We start from the raw sequence: 18,364 nt of genomic DNA on the forward strand, positions 1-18,364 counted from the left end.
AATAGAAAATAACTTGAATTTATATCATACTACAAAACGTAGTACTTAATTACAAGGACTCAGTTAAATGCTACAATTGAAAACACCCAAGTTCACGTCATTTAACAAGACTCCTGACGCACACACGCACACACACGCGCGTGTGCGCGCAGCTGGATGATTTCAAGGTTTGAATGTCATAAACTTTATTGGGGTTGTTTTGCGAGCTCCGTGTGGTGACTCGAGGATCTGCTTTCACCTGCTCTCATCGTGTGTGATGTGATCTTATCGTGCCCATCTGATTTTGATTTTTTTAACAGTAGATTGTAACTCTCTTAGAGAGTGTGTTACATTGTACTGAGTAAGGGTAAATGTCCCTAAAAAAGACTGTAATGACTCATCCAGATTAAGAAAAATCAGGTCTGATAAAGACTATTGTTGACTTAATAAAACAAATGTTCATCATTTAGAGTCAGAATATTCACTCTTTGCAAAATGGGTTTAGAGAGGACAATAGCTCTGTTCTAATCAGTCTGTTTTTGCGGTTTGATTTTTTAAAATGTGTGCCTTATGACCTTTCTCACCGGTACCTAAGTGAATAAAACTTTTGTGTTGTATAACTCCAAATATAAGTGAGTATAGATAATTACAATGACTTTTATCTGCAGTATTTTGAGGGATAAATACATCAATCTTGTGCTGGATCTCGTGAAATTGCGACTTTTACGCAGCGGGTTTTCTGACACCCCCCCCCCCCCCCCCCCGACCCAGGGTTACACACTGACCCCGCCCACTTTATTTCGGCTTTCCCCCCCTCCTCCGTTTATAAAGGAGTTTTCGTTACGCGGCGACTTCCGAGTCGAACGCCAGAATGGAAACGTTCCTCGGTGCGCTCTCTGGCACACCTCCCTCTCCTCCCCTTCCTCCAACTCCTCCTCATCATCATCATTCTTTCCTTCTTAATTGCGCATCGGCACTCAGGCAGCAGCAGAGCGGGAGCCACGAGCGGGCGCGTGTGATGTCCTGATCGTGGATGGGCTCGAAGTTTCAGTGTCAGGCTGGACTTAAGTTGTGAAAGATGTTAAAGTGGGATTTGGACGCGCTTCTTCTTGCTTTGCGGAATTGGAGGCAGAATTCAAGCTGGACTGATGCTGATTCATGACATCATGACGCGCTTTCCTCTCCGCGCAGAGGTGATGCTTTCCGTGTGAAGCTGCTCCAAACTCCAAAAAAAAGAGGCTCCTTTCCAGCGGAAGAGAGAGGACCGGTCCCATTCCTGACAGACTGCTGAGAGTGACCAAAGACATCCATTTAACGATGTAATAAAACAGATTTCTTGAGTGACTGGAATAAAAAAATACACTGAGTGAGCGCGTCCGACCTGAGCAGACCGCCGTTACGCATGGAGACGGCTCGGAACTGAGAGGATCTTTGTTTTTATTGTTTTCTATTCTCTTTAGTTAAATAAGTCTGACAAAAGAGGGGAAAAGCTCATTCCTCCTTCTTAGACATCAGAAAATGAGTAGCTGTCTTCTTCAACTGGCACTCTGCGTGGCTTGCGTACTCTCCATCCGCTGCACCTCTGCACCCCCGACGGAGGCGCACACGACATCCCGGGACACCTGCCCGTCCTGCGGGATCGCGCAGCCGCAGGACCCCGAGTCGGGTCAGCTGAACACGAACTTCCTGGAGGCAGTGAAGCGACACATCCTGAGCAGGCTGCAGATGCGGGAGAGACCCAATATCACGCACCCGGTGTCCAGGGCGGCCATGGTGACGGCGCTGCGGAAGCTCCACGCCGGGAAACTGCGGGCGGACGGCAGGATGGAAATCCCCAACCTGGACGGGCACCCAATGGGCAACGAGGTGCTGGAGGAGAGCTCGGAGATCATCAGCTTTGCAGAGAAAGGTGCGTGAAGGATGCGTGACATTTTAGATTCCAGAGAAAGAATTCCACTTCTCATTATCGAGAAAACTCGACATGTATTTAAAGAGTTTTTACAACATTTCATCATAAATGTCAAGGCCATTTTGTAAAAAGAAAAAGGAAAACTCATGTTTCATTAAACTTAGAAACTTGATATTTTTCACTCGTGATTGAAGAATACATCTAGATAAAGCTAATCGAGCGTCAGGCTTAGGCAAACACACCCTCCCCTCAGAGACTCTCCCTCATGAAGACACGAGAGGCAAAAATGTGGTCTGAACTGTTGCAGCTCAGACACACACCTGCTCGTGTGCGTCTTTGTGTGCCAGCCGGATGAGAAACAAGGAACACACTGATGTTTATCAGATGTTTGATGGCAGATTCTACAGAACCCACCCTGACCCATTCCTGTCGTTAATGACCTTTGACCTCTACGAGTCGCCTGCCGTAGGTTAGCGGGCCACTTTAGGAGTTACCCTTAATCCTAATCTGGATCTCCACATATATTAAGCGAGGCCAACAGAGGTGCTTGTTTCAACCGTTTACGCTGCATTCAGGGTCATAGGAAAGTTTCGACTCTGCGACCATAGACCCAGAACCTTGCACGAGGCTCCGAGCAAAAGTTCCCGGTGCTCTGAAAACAAGCAGGGCTGGGAGTGATCAACCGCACCACCTGCTTCGCCCACGTGGAAACATCTGCTCCGCACATCAACAAACGCTGGTTTCCCCGCAAGGTTCTCCCGAGGTGTTCCTCGGCCGGTGGCTCTTCGAGATTTTCCTCAAACCCACCTCCGGTGTACTGAAGGATCAGAGCTGATCGCCCTTGTGCGTGTGTGCGTGTGTGCGTGTGACACGTTCAAGCGGTCCTCTCGGTTTCATGTCAGAGCTTTTTCGTCGGCTTTCCTGCGGCCTGAATGCAGATGGACGGAGTCCCACGAGGACTCCCAGCGTGTGTAAGTGTGTGTAGGCTTCGTATGAAAATAACAGTGTGACTCGAGCGCACGGTGGAGGTTTGTTACATCACAGCCACGTTTTATGTGTCACACTTCACCGCGTAGTTGCAGGAAATTTGTGAGCAACATCTTGGAGGAATCAATAGTTCCGTTGGTGCTCACGTGGGCTCGGGCTGCGCTCGTGAGCACGACGCACCTCCACAGATGGAAGAGTTCCCGACATCTGCAGGTGAGATCACCTCATCTTAGCGCGGTCCCTCTTCCTGAGCAGCTTGAATGATGAGAATGACAGATAAACTCCGCTGCTGCGGTTTCCTTTTTTATGGGGCTCCATGTCGGGGTTTTCCTTCAGCTTTTCCTCGAATTTGCTTTGTGAGGTTTTTCAGGTGTTTTACTGCAGTTCAATGTTTGCGAAACTCCCCCCCCCAATGACTGAATGTCCTTAAATAGTGCAACCAGATTTCTTGCCTTCCTGGCCTTTATAACTTAAAGACGCATCTCAACTTTTTTTTTAACCTTCAAGTCTGATCTGTAAATGATTAATCAGACAACAAATTCAAGCTCTGTGGTTTTTATCCATCTCACGCTTTCAGACGCTGTAAGAATAATCCCAGATGAGGCGCTTTGAATTCTGGGAAATGTTGACCCCCAGAAAATGAAACAAATTAGAACTATTTGCCCATTTCCCCCCTGTTTTATTCTGCTATATGTAGCAAAGGCAGCTGGATCGTGCACGAACGAGCCGCTGTTGCGACAAGATCGCCAGTTTTTCTTCCCTCATTTGTCACCGGAAAGAAAGAAAGCTGAAATATTCGTCTAATCTGATGTCAGGCTTTTCAATTCAACGCTCCGGGATCACCGTGATCCCAGCCCTCTGCTTCCTGGATCAAAGATTAGAGCTGATCTCATTCCGGAGCTGGTTTCCAGATCCCGGCAACTCAACTCAGGAGTCCGGAGTGCTGCTGCGAGGCAGACGCTCGTGGATGCCTCGGTTCATGTCGTCCCGTTCCAGAGGTCTCCTCTGACCCACAGTTGAGAATAAATCGAGTCCAGATTTTGCTGGAATGTGTCGGCAGGTGGACAACTCTGGAGCTCTGCACCTGTACGGCTCTTTCTTCTGTTCCACGTTGTTCTTGGCTTTGCTCTGGAGCGGCTGAGGGCGATGCTCTGCGCCGCAGGCCTGGAGCGCAGCCGCGTGCGCCCTGACATCCAGGCTGCTGAGTAATGACTCAGAGATTATCTCGCCTCCTGATGGATGGGCTAATGCTTGTGGAGGCTCGCAGAGCTCCGCCGTGCTGGCGTTGATGGGTGCTGCCTCTACATCTCGGAGTAATTCTTCAGAATGTTGGGTTTGTCTTTTCTCAGTAAAAATGCTTCTGCCGCTCAGGACTTGTTCTGTGCACTTGAGCGGCAAAATCTCAGGTTCATCTGCTGGACGCCGGGTCCTCTTCCCTGAGTGTCAGACCTAGTTTCTTTAGCTTAGCTTCTGAGGGTTCACAGCGTCCAGACCTGACGAGTGGCGCTAATCTCTTCACCTGACAGCTGTCAGTCAGCTGCACCACGTCTTTGCCTTCAAATATAGAAACAGTAGGAGTGCGAGGCCTGGCCACACATGTGGGAGTTTGAAAAAAAACAAAACCCAAAACAATCCCATCCCGACCAGGACCGTTTCGGAAATATCTCCCACGGCAGAAACTGGGAAAGAGCATGTCAAGCCAGCAGGAGGCGCTATAACTCTCATACAGCAGCCAACAAGCTGTCAGCAGGGAAGAATATAATGTTAACCTCAAAGTGGGGTGGGGGTAGGGGTCTTAGGGTCAGAATAAACAGGACATTTTCACCTGCCCCACAGGTGCTGCTACATATAACGTCTGTCGCATTTACACCTGTAGCCAAGTTTGCGGAACGTGCTCGATGATGAAGAGTGTTCTTGTCCCGGCATCAACACTCAAAGCGATTCTTTTCATTTTCTCTCACTACACTAAAATATTTCTGACTCCAAACCGACTGCGGGCTCGGCGACAGGAGCTCAGGAGCTAAACACTTACAGTGAGCAGCACCTGTTTCTGTTCAACTTCTCGTGGTTTAGCTGTGGGAACGCTGAAAGGGTAACGGGAGGTGAAGTCTGCGTGCATTTATCCCTGACTTGCTTGGTTCTGAGGACACTGGAAGCAACTGAACGAGCTTCAGATGGTGACTCTTCCTGCTGAAGGCTTTGAAATCCTTCGCAGCGTTCCACTCCAAAAAAAATAAAGAAATCTGAGCATTAGCGGCGAGCTGCAGGAGCGTGCACGGCTTCTGAGAAACAGCTAATGTCATGTAAATGGTGTTTTCCATGGCTTTATTCTTCAGTTTGTTGTTGCATCTCCAGCTCTGCCTGACCTCTCGTTGAGCCCTTGGGCCTCTTTGTGGGGACAGCGAGGCTCCACAAGATCTTATTTTCAGGCAGCATTCAGTGCAGAGCCTCTGAACCTTTGTCTCTGCTAAACTCTCCCCCTCCCTTGGCTGAAAGTTGGGATGATTTGATGGCCCAACACCTTCCCATCGCAGTCCACAGAGTCTGTGCTGCCACCCTGGAACTCCAGGGCTAATGAGGAGCCTTCACTTGTGCCAAAGTACGGTTCCAATTCTAAATATTTAAGAAGTGTACTCGCTCCACCCATTTTATCAAGTACGCATCAGACATGACTTGTGTGGTCTTCGATAACCAGGTATCACGTGATACATGTCACCTGGGTCCTCCACGTATGTAGTGAGGCGTTCAAGAGTCCTGCAGGCCTGCATCAGCGCTGAGGAACAGCTCCGTCCATGTTCGGAGCCCAAGAGCACCAAAGGCAAAAACGTATCGAACAAAATCTAATCTTCTAATCTGTTTGTGTTCCCCAGATGAAATGGTGACATCCAAGTCCAGCCTGTTCTTCATGATCACGAATGAGGGGAACCAGAACCTGCTCGTGACGCAAGCCACCCTTTGGCTGTACTTCAAGGTGTTACAGGCCCCACCGGAGGTGCGACCGCGGCGGAAGGTGACGGTGAAAGTGTACTACCAGGAGCCCGGCCTTGGCAGCAAGTGGGACCTGGGAGAAGCGGGTGGAGCTGAAGCGCAGCAGCTGGCACACCTTCACGCTGACCAACGCGGTCCGGCTGGTCTTTGAAAAGGGCGACCGGCGGCAGAACCTGGACGTGCGCTGCGAGGGCTGTGAGGCGCAGGGCGTTGTGCCCATTCTGCTCAACCAGAATGACGAGTCCCACTGGCCCTTCCTGGTGGTGCAGGCCCGGCAGGCCGACAGCAAACACCGCATACGCAAGAGGGGGCTGGAGTGCGACGGCAGCAGCAGCCTCTGCTGCCGCCAGCAGTTCTATATAGACTTCCGGCTCATTGGCTGGAATGACTGGATCATCGCCCCGTCGGGCTACTTAGGGAACTACTGCGAGGGGAACTGTCCAGCCTACATGCCGGGTGTCCCCAGCTCGGCTTCGTCCTTTCACACGGTCGTGGTGAACCAGTACCGTTTGCGCGGGATGGGCCCGGGCTCCATGAACTCCTGCTGCATCCCCACCAAGCTCAGCACCATGTCGATGCTGTACTTCGACGACGAGTACAACATTGTCAAGCGGGACGTTCCCAACATGATTGTGGACGAGTGCGGCTGTGCCTGAGTTTGATTTATTTAAAGAAGAACGGAGAAACTCGACTGTAAACAGTTCCACCATATTAAAACAACCACACACAAGAAAAGAGAATATAGCGGCAGAATATTTATAGACCATGGAGGGAACCTCATCCACACATATCTACACACAATCATATATGCCTGCACAGAACTGTACATATATTTATGTTTGTCGACCGTTGTTGATGTTTCATGATATTCTGCGTTGGAAGATCACTTCTGTCCGGAACCATTTGATATTCCTTAAAAGGGACACAAAGTGTTCCCTGCTGAGTCATTGATCGTCCACTTCAGAAGTCTTCTTCCAAGATCCGGTTTGTAATCTGGCCTTTCGGTGCAGCGTTATGTGACGTAATCCTCCGCTCGCTGTCACCTCCCAGCAGGTGCTACTTGTCAGTGAGTACCACAATTTTGGACTTCATCCCCTCACGAGTCGAAGATTCAAGCTGCCATTAAAGGAAATCTCTAGAGGAGGTGTAGGGAGCCTTACATGAGTCACAGAGAAGGCTGGTGTGATTCAGCCGTGCGTGTATGTGTGTGTATGTGTGTGCGTGCGTGTATGTGTGTGTACGTTCATTTGTGTGCGCAAACATGTGGGACAAGCACTGAAATTGTTAACACATCACAGCACTTCTGGCCAAGAATCGCGTTTGCGTCTCAGAATCGCTGCCGTCCACCAGTGACCGGACAGATCGGGGGAGGACGGAGACGCGCCACAATCACATTCACAGACTTTTCCAAAAAAGGTCCCGGCTCAACTGTCATCAGTAATCCTCCCTTGACCTTCACTACGAGCCCTGACAGCTGGAGAAATAATTCGATAATCATCGTAACTATTGTGTTCCCGAATATTTGGCAGCTCTGGGTCGTTTCTGTCATCGTGGTGGTTGGAAGGGAACGCTGTAGCGTGTTTCTGTTACTCAACAAGGGCAGAGGTCACCAAAATGTCTCGCAGCGTTCCGCAAAGCATTACGGCGAGAAATCGAGGGTTTCTGGTGAATTCACTGTCATGCTTAACGTCAAATTACGTCAAATTTTACCCTTAAAACACTGACAAAAAGCTTTGCAACAGACAAAACAGAAACTGGAAATTCCCACTGAACGGATCCACAGTCAGATGTCCCAGAAGGATCCTTTGATCTTTGCGTGTTGGACCGTCTTCGACCACACCACATATCAAAAACAGCTGCGATCAAAGCGCGATGATTATATGGGAAATGTGTTTACTGCGAGGACATTTTCACCTCGGTTTAGGTTTTCTTCTGAAATTCTTCACAGATGTCTCAAAAATGCCACATCTTTGAAACGGCGCGGGGTCTCACAGACCGACACACACTCTCTGATAGCACTTGTAGATTGAAAATGCCTTTAACAAGCCCTGCGAGGTGCACCGGTGATCACAGTCCTTCAAAAAGAAATAAGTGCCGCATGAGCTATGCAATGTATAGTATTTTTCCCTGACAGCAGACAAGCTAAACCTAAGCTCCTTTGACAAACTATTACTGATACTTGAAATGTTAGCATGGCACCAGCAGCGGGTCGGGCTTTAGCGAAAAACTGCTGCGTGTTTGGAAATGTGCTCCTGGTAGATCAACGAGTCTTGTTGCACAACAGGAAGCAGGGGGAAGCATATCTATTCACGTCTCATGTTAGCATGTTAGCGGAAGAAACTGACGAGAGTCTCAAAAGACTCATTCATTCGGTGTTTGTTGTCAAAGATTTGCTTTATGTGTGGTGTGTGTAAAAAGTTCTAACTGGGGCTAAGTTTGACCCAAATGTGGTGCACAGAACAGGGAAGGGACGCATCCCGAGGGGGTTCCCATCAAGGCCCGTTCGACACCAAAACACACTTTGAGACACAGTTTGGATTCACTTTGACGCATCTTTTTCCGGGCGTATTATTTTTTTGAGCGTGTTCAGGCCTCGCCGCTACCAGGTACACATTTAAGACAGACACTTGCGTTCCCACTGACATCATCAACGCGCCGCCGTCGATGTTGCCTGCCTGTAAACTTTAGTTTGTTCTTCAAAGCGAATTGTTAGACTATTTGCACTGAGGAGCTGCGAGACAATTAACGAGTCAAATGAAATAAATAGAAACTGCCATTGAAAAAAAAAGGAAGCTATTTTTATAGGAAAAAAATCCTAAACTCTGTTCAAATATATTAAACCAATTAAATCATGGAACCAAAGAGGCCAAGAGGTTTAGCCATTGAAAGTTGGCTCCGCCATCACGTTTCTGTTGTAAATGACTTTGTGACGTTCAAAAGAGGCCTAAACACTGTATCAGGGTATAATATCAGTCCATAAACAGCTTAATCTCTTTTCTACTTTGTACCTACAAATGGAATGTTTCATATTTTTTCATCAAATTACTTAAATATTCCTAGGGTTGTTTTTTTCCCTTCTTTCTTCTTGTTAGCTCTTGTTGCTAAATCATTTAGAGTAAAGCACACGCCATCTGATCCCTGTACAGTTGATGTAACATATGAATATGCTTTGAAATATTTTGTTCTGTGTGATTGTTGAGAATAAATTTCTTATTACAAGTTGTTTGGATCTGTTGTCACATTACTGCCGATTCTTCTTGAAAAATTGAAAAGAAGGTTAAATAACAGCATGGAAGAAGTAACTTCAAAGACGGCGACGACGCGCCAGCTGTTGTCTGTCCCGACAGAAAAACCCGATGCTGCTGTCGGCGGTCGACTTGCTGTTTGTGTTTGTTAAAATCTTTCGACATTTGCAGGTTTTTAAGTGGGGGGGGGGGAATCCCAAATGATTGGCGTTAATTGCAGGAGGAGTTTCCATGCTTTTTGCACCCTATACTAAATCAAAAGTACTCGTTGCCCTGAGACAGAATAGTAGCTAGCTCACTGCTAAATGCAAGGGAAGGTTGATCATAGATTAGCTGGTCTTTTTGGAGCTTGGTTTTGTGGTCTGGGTCTGTTTCTGTTAGAAGATATTTACTGAACAACATGTGTCGCTAGTATGCCATTTCCCATCAGTCCACATTATTCCAGGAGCTCCACGTACATTAGCAAACGGAGACGGGGTTGGGAGAAAGAGCAGACCAGTCTCCAGAGGTCTCGATGTGCCCATTCACTCATACAAAGAGCCTAATTATATATCTCAGCTATATACATCTCAGCAGGACTTCCAGGGTCAAGTGTTTGACCTCTGTGATCACGCCCTTATGACTAGGAAGAGACTCTTTCGGCTATAACTAGCCCGGGCGTTGCTAATTAGCACAAAGAAAACTCACAATTGTACCATGAAAGTGTTGGAACCCCTTGGAGGTATTGTTAATGCTTCTGAGAGGTTGCCCCAAAGCTAACATTTTTAGTTAATGTGAGCTAAAATCCACAAATAATTTTTTTTTAAAAAAGAAAAGAAAAGGTACCAACTCATTACAGCTACAGAAAATATGGCTGGAGCTCTTCAAAACTAGAGGCATCAACAAGCTGTTCCCACCCTGCTTTGGGGTGTATCTGAAGTGGGAAGGTAGTCAGCCATAGGTTTGGTCTAAATAACTGGCGTGTAGGGTCATTGTGGTGATGTCAGGTGACACACAAGAGCCGTTGCATGATGTAGCTCAGCATTAGCTAACCCACCACAAAACACAGGAATGTTAATGAACAGCGCCCGGGGCTGAGCCGCGTGACACACTTTAAGTGAACATGGCTGTTGTGAAGCAGCAGAAGATCAGTGTTTTGACAGAGCGCGGTGAGCACTGACAGACACCTCCTGCAGGACCGAATGTGCTCTTTCCTGCTGACTACAGAGAACGAGAGACAGGTCTAATTTGTTTCAGAGCTGGGAGTGGTCATGAATCATCCATCATCGTGTGTGACAAGGTGCAGTACCTGTTGCCTGGAGGGATGGTTTTGAAGGTTTTGAAATGGCAGTGAAACAGGAGCTGCCGTCGTCCCAGACTGTAATTCCCCTCGTCAAATTAGACCTTGGCTGAGCACACTGTGCACAGCGGGGAAAAAACAGCAATTGTCAAAAAAGACACCCCAGCTAGCTAGCTAGCTTACCTAAAAAAGATGCAAAGCCAACAATTTCAACAGGTGAAAATGTTTCATTTCGATAGAAATGAAGGCAGTTTATAATATTTTGATAGCGCTGCGCATGTTAGCAACCGGTGGAGGCAGAGTGAGCTTTGACATGTGGGCGATTATGATTAATGGTTTAATTATTGTGTAAGCAATCGTCGCCAGGCCACAGTCTGCTTACAATCAGTCAAATATAGAGTGTGTTAACCCCAAATTCATCTCAACCTAGGGAGACTCTACCACATAACAGAAGCATACCACAAATTTAATAAGATGTAAAACCTATGTAACAGGATTAAACATAACAGATAAATAATAACAAATGATGGGAGATAAAACAAATGTTTCTATCTCTATGAAGCAATCCTAGTTGAACAATTTTTAATTACTTTTAACAGGCTAAAAACAGGCAGTGAGGAAACGGAGATAAGTACTAAAGTGGTATAAAAGGTTCAAATGTCAGTGCATCAAAGGCGCGATCAGTTGTTTCTCCGCGGGGCTTGGGTCGAAAGTCATGTCCGATCAATCATTGGGCTCCATAAGTGACTTTACGCATTCACCTGCTAAACCTGCCGTCCACATTTTTCCACAAATAAGTGTTGACACACACGCAGCTTAAGTAGGAGTTAGAGGAATGTTTCAGAGATCAAGAGAGGTGATGAAGATGTTGCATCCCAGGAGTGGAGAGACCGTGTGCAGTGAAAAGAACAACTTTATGGGGAAAACGAAGGTGCAATTCATGCTAACTGCGCAGCCAAAACCTCTCAAAGATCCCATTTAAGAGTCAGCTGTGCTCACTTTATGTAAGAAAGCAGATGAGACGTTCATGTTTGTAGTTGCGGAGCTATTCGAAAACCTCTCTTGGATTTGTTGACAATAGCAGGAAATGAAGCGGGAATGTTCTGTTGGGAAAAAATGCAAACAAACGGATCAATCTGTGATGTGTGGAACCTGTCCGACCCTGGCCTTCAGTGAAAAGCATGAAAGCAGGATTGAAGTGTGCGGATGACTGTCACGCTTTATTGGCCCATCATTTTTTCCACATTTCACCCACGGAGGAGGAGTTCTGCACGCTGTCTTGGTTCGGTGGAGTGTTTTTCTGTCTCTGGTAACGTGGGCGATCCAGCATTTCCTGTAATTCACCAAATGCTCCACGACCAGCGCGCCCCAGTGCCTTCTCAACATCTCAAAAGTTGGGCGTTTTCTCAAACAACGGCCTTCGTGCCGAGGTGAGCGTGAGCCATCGGGGGACGCCCATCGGGGGACACGTGCGGACGCCACGCAGAGTTTCCAGCTGAAGGAGAGGAGGAGAGCTCTAGCGGTGAGGGCTTTGGTGCGCTCTCCTGTATTTACACTTAAGAATGACAGGAATGTTCCGTCGCACTCTTCAAAGTATGCAAGGTACATCTGCAAGTTCTTCTCTGGCCAGAGGCCTCTTCACCTCGTGGATCCTGGATCTTCTTCTCCATTATGTCCTCGGGCACTTTCTGACCTTTTGAAACTGCACAAGTTCACCCAGAAAGGGCTTTTATTGAAGAGCGCATGGAAAGAGCAACAGCAGAACCTTAAAAACCCCCATATTGTTCCACTGGAGGAAGTCGGGCTCTCGTTTCCAATGAAACAAAGAAGAAAGTGCGAGATCTTGCACGAACGTGGCCTTGGGCTAAGTCGGCGCTGCTCTGCTGAGCAGATTGGTTCAGTCCAGTCCGGTCGGGCCCTTTTACGTTTATTTTTGTTTCCATTCCCAAAAAGTTGGAACATGTACCGGAATAACAGTATGTTCTGTCCAGGTACTAAAATAGTGGGTTGGGAGCACAGCGGGTCAAGCTGGACGCACCGGAATCTCGTGATTAGTCCAGTTCCGAGGTACTGACATAGAAAGGGCATCCAGGTTCTTTTCCCCATCTCAATTATTCCCGCAGGTGTCAGGCGTTCCCCCTCCCTTTTCTAGCACGACCCTTTCTTGTTAAAGCCCAGTTAAACCCACCTGTCCCACAAACATTAGAAAAAACAGATCAAAGAATTTGTTCCGTACCGAACCTGGTGGAACTGGTACACTCAGTGGAAACATAGTTCACTAAAGTCAATAAAGTTTTTGGTTTGGCGAACGCCACCGTACAAGAGCTGAAGAATGAAAAACACAAAAAAGTTGAATTCAAGTACAACCGGGAAATGAACCGTTGCCGTAGCGACTCGGCGGGGCCCGGTTCAGGTGTGAAAAGGCGCTCCTTCAGAGATGAGCGACGTTCCTTCAGGGGTGGTGGGTGGATCACAGTCTGGCTTGTGGTTTCCTCACTGTTGTTGTTGTTCCGACGACTCTTGACTCACACCTCAGGCACGACTCTCGGGTCTTGGGGACGTCCCCACCCCAGAACACTTGTGGATATTAAGAAGTTGATGTTAATTGGACGTCTGAACATCTGAACATGAGCCGCAGAGGCGAAACCACAACAACAGCGCCGCCCTGATTAGTCAAGCCTGCCGAGGACTTTTCCAGCAGCAATTATTGCAGACAGATGAGAAAACACATCAGAAGATGTTTCACAGGACATAAAAAATAGAAATAAGAGGTTTGACTCTCTAATGCAACAAGCTGAATTTGACTTGTAGAATCGTATTTTGTATCCAGAGGGGATTGAACGATAACATCTCTGGCCAAGATTCTCTCTGATGGAAGAAATGCAGCTCCGTTTCCTCAGAATCACGCGATCTGAAGAGGTTTTTGAGCTGTTTAGAGAATGTCTGGCAGCTTCTAGGGGACAGTTCTACCTGTCGTAGGCAGATGCAGAGGTAAACCATTACATCGAGGTGATACTTCACAGAGGAACCCTGAATCACCTTAGTTTATTTCTACAAGCATAAAACACCAGTTGTTGTCATCAAAATTCACCGTGCTGTTTCTTTTTTTTTCCACACGAGACGTGCACTTTTTGTGCACCCTTTAAATTAAGAGTCGCCTGCAGCTCTGCGCCTCAGCCTCCCTGGAACATACCACCAGTCAATGTCAGATGTCAGCTAACAGCACAGATTAATGACATGCAAGTACAGCATGAACAGTTTCAGTGACTTGTGACACTCTAAATACGCATATCAATCGTAAAATGCAGATTGAAACTTTGGTGTTAAGTCTCTTGAATTTGCTTGCATAGCCTCAGATTGTCTGATGAGCCAGAACCTACTGATCGGTGCGATGCTAAAAAAGCTTCTGTTCCTCTCTATGACATCTGGACACTAGTGAAATGCCACCCGAGGTAGGGCAACCGAATAAAAAAAAAATCATTCCTATCCTTTCCAGACATCAATAATGCAAACGTCAGTGAGGTCTATCTCAGGACTTCGGGGTAAAGCTGAGGTCAGATTTTGATGCATCATTCAGTAGGACTGAAAAATAATGGTGGGTCGTGAGGCAATGCAGCTCGGACCCCACTTTTTTTCTTGGGGTAGGGGGGTGGGGGTAGTGGGGGGCGGGGCCGAGCACATTGTGCTCCCCAAGCGCTCCAGATGGTTGGTTAAGCCAGAGCTGCTGCTGGATCGCTGCGTCCAACTGACCCGGGTGGTGTTCGCCGGCATTGACGAGCATCATCAATATTCATGAGGAGCAGAGGAAGAAGCTGGCTGTGGAGGGTGAACCAGCCCAGCCTGATTAGAATATTCATACTACCGGGGGGGTCACAAAAATGACGTGCGGGACTCATAACTATTTATGAGGTGGCTCTAATCTGATGGGGACCATTTTTAGTGGAAGCAGTGCCCCTGCCAACTGTAAGAGGCTGTAACGATGAGAGCATGACTTGTACGATACAGTGAGCAGGCTGCCAGTTTTGTTGCCTGATTAAGCCTGATGCCGGTCCGTGTTTCTAGGTCAGGCGGAGGCATACCAAAAGCATCAGAGCATCAAGAATCGGGCTGATGACTTTGTTAAGACAACATACTGAACGCACCATCTCGCCGGACCACATATGTTTTTGGGAACCTTTGAGGGTTCTTGGTTCCAGGGAGAAGCACCAACCTGGTCTTTTCCCTCTGTTTTCTTTTTTGACTATATTTATGTTTTCTGACATTGTCATTGTCGACCCAGAAAAGTAGGACAGACCAAGTTGCAAAAAGTCACAGCGGGGGGGAAGGGGGGGGGCATTGCTTTTCTCGGCAACTCCCAATTAGGCATTGTTCCCACTTGAAATGTTTCTTTTGAGTAATTGACAGTAATTTACAGGGAACTAGAGAGGGAAAAGAGGTGCATCTATTATCTAAATCAGGCCACGTGTCTCTCTGGGCCCACATCAATATTATTTAAAAAGCCTCATTTGCATGTGGCACCAACAGCAAGTTCTCATGTTAAACTTGCTATTTGCCCTTGGCAGAACCCCCCCCCCCCCCCCCCCACATCCACACACACACACACACCTTCCGGTATTCAAAGGTTGCACCCTTGGAGGTTGGGTGTTGTTTCACAGCTACAGTCTCTGAATCAGGAGTTAAACTTCGCTGCAGCAGGACCATGTTGCCGGTTTTACTCACCCCCCTCACCCCCCACGTCTCTCTAAGGGTGCTGAGTCCCTGGGCTGCTGCCGAGTCTCTCTAGGGCACATACTTGTGGGGCACATATATTCTCTCTCATTAGTTCCACAGATTTGGGGCCCTCAGGGTGCTCCTGTGCACATGTGTTCAGAGTGCGGTTCCCACTGTGCTCTGCGGCTCTGATTGAGTCTCTGATTGCCTCGACATTAAGGGGGCTGCAGTTCCTGTGTCATGCCCACTCTGATGAATTGGCAGTGTGGAAAGGGCAGGTGGGGGGTTGGTGCACTCATGTTGTTAAAGCTCACAGGTCTATTGTTTCACTGATGGAATTCTTGGGCACCTGAGGCAGTAGCCTGAATCAGGTCTATACAAGGGGGTGGAAGAGCTGCAACCACTGGAGAATAGACTTAAAACTGACTTTTCTTAACCCCTAAAAACTGGACGGCCTTCTGATGGATTTGTCACAAACTGGAATTCCAAGATGAGACATCTGACAGGCCAGAGGAGGGAACATTTTGGAATGTGATCAAGGGTTCAAAGAACTGTGACATGCAAACTCAGAGGCATGAGTCAAACCGTCGTGATTGTTCTGACCTTTTACTGATGGAGCAACTGTGTCAACTTTGTTGAGGAAAAGGAGGAAAGACCTTGTTCCACCAGACGTCCTTACCAGAGACGTTGCATTTAGTGCTTCATCTTTATTTTGCATCAGCTGTACGATGTGACCAGTAGCCTAAAAATACAAATTTCTTCCAAACATAAATTGTAAAACTAAAGATTATCTGAAAGAATAAAATAAAAATAAAATTTCACATGAATCCGGTCAACTTAAAAACTATATTATCTATAGTATCTAATATTTCCTAAATCAGACAACACAGTTTTGACAGCTAATGTCATTTTTCTCTGCGTTGATCAGTCAGCTTATCAAGCTGTTTCAGTTTAGAGCAGAAATGCAACGCGAGCCGGGGTATTAAATCAAGACAGGGTGGTAAATCTGGAGCTGCAGAGAGGGTTCCAACCAGATTAGTCTGAGACCGCGGAACGCAACTGCACCCGTGAAGGCCCCGGCCCACCCACCACATTCCCCTCGCCGCTCTGAATCCTCAGCTGAGCCTTGAAAACTCAAACTGCCGCTTGTTTCCTGTCAACCCTCCTCCGTGTCAGGCCAGGTAAGCACAACTCCGCGGCACGTTCTGCATTTTTAATTAGCTTGGTTGGTTTTGTGATCAACGCAACGGTTCTACTTTAGAGTCAGTCCAACACCTGGAGTCCCTTAAGGTGTGTCGGTTGCCTCTCTGAACAATCTAATGAGTGTGAAGGCATCTAAGTCCATGTCATCCAGCATGCATCAGAGGTCAACGGCAGCCGAGGCCTCCCAGTCGGCTAATCTCCTGCTATGAGTGACCTCATCAGTTAAGAAGGCGCTGGCCGATAGATTGTACAACTCATATAATTAAGAGGCTTAGATGAATTTGTGCAGAAGAACAAAATGCCATTATGATCTTCTGGAGGATTTGGGGCTGAATGATATTCCTTATAATCACACACTTATGAGATTAGGAGCTGGACGTCCCACCTTGGAGCTCTCAACTGTAAGAACCAGAGCTGAAAGATTTATGGGCCTGGTTGTTTTTCCAGGAATCCGCGGAAAGCTTCTGGTTGACAGCGTGCTCAGCTCATGCACGGTGCCCATGTGTTATGACACTGTAATCATAAAACAAAAAAGCTCACCGATTAGGCAGGTTAGCTTGATGTGTTACAAAAGTGGCGTTTTAATTAATGAGTGTTTGGCGAGTTCCCTTTGTTCTTGACAACGCAACATTTTTAAATCCACTTTAATGAGTGGGTAAGTCTCAGAGGTCCATCCATTTTCTTTCCCAGGGAACTCATCATTTGGTACATGCTGTGGCATGTAGGGTTTCCCATTAATGCCCGGAACCTGAGCTGCTCAAGATTACTCACGCTTGGTGACAGTTGCCCCTGGTGGCTGCGACCTGAACTACAATTACAACAAAAATGACGGCACGCACACAAAAATACAGACAATCGTAAGAGACAAAGTAAAGGTTCAGCAAAGGCTCATTAAAACCACCTGACTCTGGGCTTCATTGAAGGTTTTGGCTCCAGGGTTGAGGCTAAAAGCTTCAGTTTGCTTTCCTAAAGAGAGATTTTGGGCCGAACAATCAGAATCTGGACTATAATTACAGATGAATCACTTTGTTGATGCTGCTTTAATGAGCTGCGGCTAAAAACACGAGAGTTTTGTGGTTTTATGACAGTGAGAAAGCAAACCAAGAACAGTCGGTGACTCATTTGCATACAGAGTCATCGCCAAAAACAGGCCGAGCCAACATCCAGCCAGTCAATTTAACCCCACTTGTTTCCGGGTTATTTTTGATTAGTTACTGACCTGGTAATAGCACGTGATAACATGCGTGACAAAAATAGAGAAGGCCTCACACAGACACACACACACGCACACGAAATTCTCCAGGAAAGATGGCAACAATTCAAGAAAGCGTCTTTTGAGGGAGCTTACTGAGCTCGCTTCCAATTCCCTGTCGACTGTGAACACTGAATGACATCACTCGCAGCTTGTGCTCACAGAAATTTTGCCCCGGCCCTGAGATCTCATTCAAGGCAACTTGAATAAATATTGGCAAGGACGACGGCTCCTTAACTCTGTTCCTCCACGCACACACTCACAGTCAGTGTTTTGATGGATAAACCGTTTAGCTGCAATCACCATCGCGACTTAATACCGTGATAATTTATGGTAATATATGTCGAGGCTGTGTATTTACTTTAAAGGCGGTCTGATAAGAATCATGTGGCGTGTTTCTGGTGAGCGTAGGGGAAAACAATTGGGAGATTTGTTGCGGAGCTCTGGGGGCCCCGATTGCCCCCCCGTGGGGCCTGAACAGAGCTGCTGTGGCTTGAACAAACTGAGGCAGTGTCTCCGCCTCAGGCTCTGTCCATCACTCACGGGCTGTCCATCAGGACTGCGCGTCCCTGGGGTGAATGAATCAGTGGACTGTCGGGGAGCCGGGACGCGGTGGGTTCACTGCCAAACATGATTCAGCAGCGTTCTGTCAGTAGACCCGAATCCAGGGAATAAAATCAGGAAGGGGGCTGAACTAGAACCAGACCCACTGCACAAGAGAAAACACGCTATTTTTATAACAATAATACATTTTTTATTCTAGAAGGTGACGCTGAGGTCTTTCAAAGTGGGAAAACCCAGCGTGGATTAGG

General features: G+C 47.3%; 1 protein-coding gene across 1 annotated transcript; it reads left to right on the forward strand.

The window, feature by feature from the left end:
- Positions 1-831: 831 nt before the first annotated feature.
- On the forward strand, positions 832-9,086 carry LOC130523467 (inhibin beta B chain-like). The gene is given in 3 exon segments (XM_057028823.1): positions 832-1,888; positions 5,746-5,938; positions 5,940-9,086. Coding segments are annotated over 3 exon segments (1,164 nt in total). The 5' UTR covers positions 832-1,497; the 3' UTR covers positions 6,520-9,086.
- The last annotated feature ends 9,278 nt before the right edge of the window (positions 9,087-18,364 follow it).

Source organism: Takifugu flavidus, chromosome 3 (genome assembly GCF_003711565.1).
Source record: "Takifugu flavidus isolate HTHZ2018 chromosome 3, ASM371156v2, whole genome shotgun sequence".
NCBI classification, from domain to species: Eukaryota; Metazoa; Chordata; class Actinopteri; order Tetraodontiformes; family Tetraodontidae; genus Takifugu; species Takifugu flavidus.